At 39.9% G+C, this 7,184-nt stretch overlaps 1 protein-coding gene across 1 annotated transcript; it reads left to right on the forward strand.

Annotated features, from left to right (window-relative positions):
• Window positions 1-5,381: 5,381 nt before the first annotated feature.
• Window positions 5,382-6,821, forward strand: LOC132628360 (uncharacterized). Its single transcript, XM_060344145.1, has 2 exons — window positions 5,382-5,741; window positions 5,844-6,821. Exons 1-2 carry the CDS (start codon window positions 5,382-5,384, stop codon window positions 6,819-6,821), a joined length of 1,338 nt encoding a protein of 445 aa, XP_060200128.1.
• The last annotated feature ends 363 nt before the right edge of the window (window positions 6,822-7,184 follow it).

Consider the following 7,184-nt stretch of genomic DNA (forward strand, 5'->3'; position numbering starts at 1 on the left):
ACGTGGATACGTGGAGTCTGGTACCTCGCCGGACCAGCAGAGCCCCTATACCTTGCCAGGGTATAAGGTGGTAACATGCCTGATGGATCCATTCAGTGTAAAATTAAGGTATCGTCCTAACTGGGCGGAGCGATCCTTGTCCTATGGTGGCTACATAGTTTCAGGCTATCTGAGCCTTCTCGGTAATTCGTGCAACTCCCAAAAACATGAACATAATATAGTTGGTTAAGAAGCCCATGACTTTCGTGAATTAACTTGTACTTGTCTTGTAATCATGATTTCACGAAATAACTTGTAAACATGGTTTCATGAAATAGCTTGTAAACATGTTCTTGATTTATGAGTAATACAATAGTTCATAATCTTATATTTGTAATTGACTTGAAAACATGCTTGTAACTTGCAAAATAAAATCATAAAGTTTCATATGAACATGATGAGAACACATGAGGAAGAATTCATGATTCATGGATTAAGCTAGGGTTCGTAATAACCGTAATGGAAGATTAGGAATACAACAACGAATATAGATACAAAATTCATGTACATAAATACTTAAATACGGGTTACCAATATGTTGGGTTTAATGCCCTAAGATTTTAACTTCATGGATATCAAGGAAACGAAGCATGGGGAAGAACATAGAGATTCCCTCATGTGGATGGAAGTTCTACATACCTTAATTGCTCCAAAACTTGAATTAAAGACTTGAATTTTGGAGAAGATTTCCTAAATCTTGATTCTTGAATCTTGAGATGGGTTTTCTTGAAAACCCTAGATTAGGAATGATGATTTCTTGTTTAGATTACAAGGATATATGTTAGAATTGAGTTGAAATAATTATAATGGACTTACCTTGGTGTTCTTGATGTTGGAGGAGAGTATGAAGTCGTTCTAGGGTTTGAGGGAGTGAAAAATAATGAGTTGAACTGATATGGACGAATATATAGTGTTCTGGAAAATTGCACTTTACGTCCAGCAAAATACTGGCCATATTTCAGTTTACGGGTCGTATTTTGAGTTTACGGGTCGTATTTTGCAATACGGACTGCACTGCGTCTCTTCCGTAAAATGGCCATAACTCTTTGGACAGATGTCCGTTTGACCCCCGTAAGATACCGTTGGAAAGGTATTTCAAAGATCTACAACTTTTATCAAGGAAGTTTTCCCAAATACCAAATAAGTTTTGAAATAAGGGCCGTAAAGTGGAATACGGTCCGTATTTAACCATATGACCTCAAAATGTCAAATTCCAGAATGTTCAGAAATTCTTGGTTTCAGTTTACGATCACTGTTCATGGGCGTAAATTGGAATACGACCACTGTTCATGGGCGTAAACCACCATATCACAACTGAACAGGAAAATTTCAATTCCCACATTCTTTATCTGATTTTCTAAGTCTAGGATCGTGATCAAAACTTTCGTTAAAGGTACGGGGTGTTACAATATAAGTCATTATGTTCAAAGCGAATTAATTGGGTAAACTAGAATTAAGGCAAGCATGATTTTTTCCAACATTGGTTTAAGCTCAACATTAGTCGGTAAAAGCGACCGTGCTAGAACCACGGGACTTGGGGAATGCCTAATACCTTCTCCCCGGTCAACAGAATTCATATATAAATTGTCTCCTCTTACGCACCCCTCTGAGTCTCTGAACACATTCACCACTGTTCACTGTGTGTGCGGTTACGCTCCACAAAATTTTCTGTCTGAATGAGCCTGTGGGCGGTTACGCTCCTGGTTCAGGATAATTAGCAGTCACACATGTTAGGCGGGGTTGGACCACCAGTGAAGCCGGAAAAGCTCTGCTACCGGCAATCTGGCCCTTCCCTGGCTCGAGTTGTCCACTCAGGTAAGCCAGTCTAGACACCCTCTCCTTTAGGATGTTAAACCTAGTAGAATGAGCCACAAGTAATGATTATCCCTAGGAGGCTACGCTTTATTTACGTCACGTGCATTTGACTTAGTGGGACTCGGCACAGGGGTCGGGTCCGTCTAAGACAGGTATCCATTTCAAAAGACCACCATGTTCATTTTATGTGCTATATGAAAACACATGTATTTGGAAGGCTTTCGCATGTTGACCGGTTTTTAGGTTGTTTAGGAATAATAAGGGAGAAATAATTATCCTCCAATTTTTTTTATTTTTTTTTTGGATAAAAAAAAAATCTTGTTTTGAAAAAATAAATAAATAAATAAAAAGGAAGAAAGCTAATTTTAAGTCTTTTAGTTTTTTTTTTTTTTGCTTTTGGCCATCTTTATCAAAATAGCTTTAAATCTTGCAATGGAGAGTAAATAAATGTTGTTTTCATAAGAATAACCACTTTGTCGATCTTGTCTCCTATTCGGTCACATTAGAGGTTGATTTTTGCAAAAATGATTACTTTGTGGTCCCGCCTTTCCATTCTTTTTTGCTAAGACAATTTTAAAACTCTACTCGAAAGTATAAAAAATATTATTATATCTTGCAAAAATAGTCTCATTAGTTAGTTTTACCTTCCGTTTGATCGTTTCCTTAATTAGTCTAAAAACCTCCCATAAAGTCTATCAGAGTTTGTTTCGAAAAATTGATTTAAGGACCTGTGTCTTGGCCAAATCTACTTTAAGTTTCTCATTCTTTTAAGTTTTTTTTTGTATACTCGAGAAAATCGGGAATTTTGTGTCTTAGTAAGTTTCAATCTTAATTTTCTTTATTTTCCCTAAAGGTACAATATGTCGCTACCAACTAGAGGAGTGTGTGATAAAAGGCCCAGGGTTGAAGGGATACCAAAGTTCATGATTGTCGATGAAATACCACTGAAACTATGGCAATGGTGGAGAAACATGGGGGGATATGACCAAAGGCAAGTAAAAGTTCACTTGGGGCATCTGGTGCATATGATGGAAATCAAACCTAGAAGAGATGTGTTTGAGGCATTGGTTCAGGTATGGGACCATAAGAACAACGTGTTTCGATTCTCAGACTGTGAAATGACACCGACCCTAGAAGAAATTGCAGGCTTCATGGGGATGGGTTCTAAGCTCCAGGGTTCTGATCTTCGTAATAAAAGACCCATAGTTCCGAAACGGGTGGATGGAACTAAGTTTTTGAATTATTTAAAAATCAATAAGATGGAGGAAGCAAGTTTGGAAAGCGGTTGGGTTTCTTTGGAGTTTTTATATGAAAGGTACGGGCAAGAAGACGGATTTGAGAAGTATTTGGGTCAACTTAACAACAAAGGAGAAATCGAGACATGGAAAATACATAGACGCTTTGCTTTTATGGTTGCATTCCTGGGCTGTATTGTTTTCCCTGAGCGAGATAAACAAATTGATATTCGTCTGGCTGGAGTAGTGCAGGCATTGACTACGATGGATAACCCCACTCTTATACCCATGATTCTTGGGGACATCTTCCGAGCACTAACCAAATGTAAAGAAGGTGCTATATATTTTGAGGGATGCAACATTCTTTTACAAATTTGGTTTCTTGAACACTTCTATCGTCATCATTTTGCACCAAAATTCAATGCGGATTGGGTAAACTACATGACCGATCATGAAGAAAGGGTAGAGAAGTGTGATTTACCAATTGGTATTAAAGCCTGGGAGGAAAAACTCTCTAAGTTGACTGCTGATAAGATTATTTGGAACTACCACTGGTTCCCCGCACATGAAGTCATTTGTATGTCCTCACACCATCATTTTCTAGTACTAATTGGGCTCAGGGGTGTCCAAACTTATGCCCCACTTCGGGTTATGCGACAGCTAGGTAGACTTCAAGAAATTCCTCGAGAAGAAAACATGAGCATATTTATGTAACACTCCTCCAGGCTTTTTTTTTTATAGTGATGGAATACTGAAGATTTGGTATAGAGGCATAATCTCCGAATTGAGAGAAATGGTGGAGGATCGTGACAGGGGGAAAGTAGTTCCTGGGTACCTTTTGTGGTTGCGCAAGCCATCCCTGTCTGAAAAAGGGCCCGAGGGGTCTAGAAAAAGAAAGTTGGACAGAGAGTCAGAGGTCAGAGCAAGAGTTTGGCAGGCCCGTCTGGAGGTTGAACATGAGTTTCGAGCTAGATTAAATGAGCAACAGGCTGTATACGAAGCGAGGATCATGCAAACCCGTGTAGATGTGGAGAAAAATTATCAGTCCACTCTACACGCTCTCGATAAAGAGCTAACAAATGCCAGAGAGTGTTTGGCCCAGATGGAGGAAGAAGTGGATGATAGAGTTACGACAGCCTGCAAAACAGCTGTGAGGAAACATCGCTCTACAATTTAGACCTTGTATGAGGACTTAGGCATTGTCACACAAGCTGTGGATCAGTTGCAAAGGAAGCTAGATGAGAAGGGAGACCTATTGGATGCAGAGAAAGCACGTTTTGAAGATGAGAAAGCTCAATTCTTGCCCCTGCAAGCTCGTTAACAAGCTGAATTTGACAGAGAAAGAGTTCGGTTTGGTGTAGAAAGGAACCAATTAATGAATGACCGAGCAAGAATTCGAAACCAGGTTGAATTAGCATTGAATCGTGAGGCAGGTATAAGAGAGATAGCCATTACTCGCCAGCAGCAAGTCCGAGACTTAGAGCAGAACTATCAGGATGTTAGAGAACATGTCTAGTATTTAGCTGTTCATGTTGCTCAAAGTTGCCTGGACTGTCAGGGGATGGGTTATGAGCAATTTGCTAGAGAGGTGCCTACCTTCGCACGCCACTTCACAGCAGAACTGAAGCAGATATATCGCATGTTAGGGGGTCAGCCTGGGCCAGAAGCACCGTGAGCAGATATGCATTAGTTCACATGCAAGATTGAGGATTTCTCAAGATTGAAGTTTAGTTATAATTATTAGGAGTTCTAGTTCAGTAGTTGTATTTTGAGACTGACTCTTTTCGAGTCTTTATTTTTAGTTTGTTTTGGATATTCTAGTCCCGATTTAGTATTTTCGAGTCTATGGTGCCTTTCTTTTTGGTTATTTTCCTTTACGTCTTTGTATTGAAAAATACTAATTTAAAAGTCAATAAAAATATTTTTAGTTGATTCAAAAAATCCAAATTTGTTCTTTTTCATGAACTACGTAATGATCTGATTCATGTTTAACATGATACGTAGGCATCCCTTAATGGGTTCGATCAAAATACTTCAAAATCACCAAAAGAGGAAAAAATAAATAAATAAAATGAGAAATGAATTCACCTAAAAGCCGAAATGAAACATGAAAGCCTTCCGATGCTCATATTAGATGGGAAATAATTTAGGTGCATGGCATACAATGTGTGATTAATATATGCAAAATGCTAAACCCTAACTTGTTTGTTCTCGTTTTAAAGATAAGGTGGTTGGTTTGTGGTTGAACTGGCTCCTCACGAATATAACACAAGGTCCAAAAGTAAGGGGATAATGGCCCATAAGGATGGAAACGAGTCAGACGGTGATGAATCTCAAGGTCAGATGGTTCAACATGAATCAGCATCAAGAGAGGAAGTAAGGATGTTGAGACAACAAATGGCTGACATGTACCAGGCTTGGATGAATGGGCAAGCTCCACCATCTTCAATCCCTGGATTCTCGGATGTGACTATGTCAATTCCCATTGAAACCCCGACAAGTGATCCACTTTTTCCTCTTGGATTTGGTCAACATGTTAACATATCCAACACTTCTGGAACTTTCACTGTGCGCCCTTCAAATGCACCCCTCAGAAATAACCCACTTTGCATCCCCACTATACAAACTACTACAATCCCTCAACCAACACTGGTATAGAAGTCCAATAATGAGCCTCCATCTAAAGGTCACCACGATCAATATTATTCTCCGGAATTGACTTTTAAAGTCCCAGACTCGTATAACCCCTTTCAGCAGTATAGTTCCCCCGTCGAGATCGAGAAAACTGCTAAGAATGAGGGACAAGAAGAAATAGCTAGAAAAATGAAGAGTCTAGAGCAGAGTGTGAGGAATATGCAAGGATTAGGAGGTCCAAAAATCGTCTCATACAGAGATTTGTGTATGTTCCCCAATGTTCATTTGCCCCTTGGTTTTAAGACTCCGAAGTTTGAGAAGTACGATGGTCACGGTGACCCCATAGCACACTTGAAGAAGTATTGTAATCAACTACGAGGGGCAGGGAGTAAGGAAGAATTACTCATGGCATGTTTTGGAGAAAGTCTAGTGGGAATTGCCTCAGAATGGTTCATCGATCAAGATATTTCTAATTGGCCTACATGGGATGACATGGCAGGAGATTTTGTTCGACAATTTCAATATAACATTGATATTGTGCCTGATCGCACTTCTCTCGCCAGTATAAGAAAAAAGCCTACCGAGAGTTTTAGAGAATATGCTATCAAGTGGAGGGAACAAGCTGCCAGGGTCAAACCGCCGATGAAGGAGTCGGTAATGATTAATGTTTTCCTCCAGGCACAAGAACCTGATTACTTCCACTACTTGCTTTCCACAATGGGAAAGACATTCGCAGAAGCAATTAAAGTCGGGGAAATGGTTGAAAATGGCATCAAGTCCGGCAAAATTGTGAGTCAAGTAGCACTCAAGGCTACCACCCAAGCAATTCAAAATGGGTCTGGTGGTTTTGGAAATCGAAAAAAGAAAGAGGAAGGATCCATGATGGCATCAGGGTCCAGTGCTGCTCAAAGGGGGACAAACCACCAAATCTTACGAGGACAATCCAACTCACCTCAACATTTTTATCCGCATCAGGATCCCCACTACTCAATTGCTCCACCCCAATATACGGTTTTCAATACCCAGGCATATGCCCGACCGCCTCAACGCCAAAAATGGAGGGCGCCTGCTCCACAAGGCTTTTGTCCCCAACAATAAAATTTTCAAGCACCTTATAATCCACGTCCTAAGACTGATTATGTAAGAGAACAAAGATAGAGGTAAAATTTCACCCCAATTGGAGAATCATACACAAGCTTGTTGCGGAAATTGATACAATTGGGTTTGATTGAACCTATCATGTCGTATAATGTCAACCCAAATGCAAGAGGTTTTGACCCCATTGTCAGGTGCGAGTATCATTCTAACGCTCAGGGTCATAGCACAGAAAATTGTTTTACTTTGAAGAGAGCCATTGAGAAGCTAATTGATGACAAAACAATTGTGATACATGACGAAGAGGCTTCGAATGTCACCAACAACCCACTTCCTGCTCACAACAATGCTCATGTTGTTGGGATG

Source organism: Lycium barbarum, chromosome 2 (genome assembly GCF_019175385.1).
Source record: "Lycium barbarum isolate Lr01 chromosome 2, ASM1917538v2, whole genome shotgun sequence".
NCBI classification, from domain to species: domain Eukaryota; kingdom Viridiplantae; phylum Streptophyta; class Magnoliopsida; order Solanales; family Solanaceae; genus Lycium; species Lycium barbarum.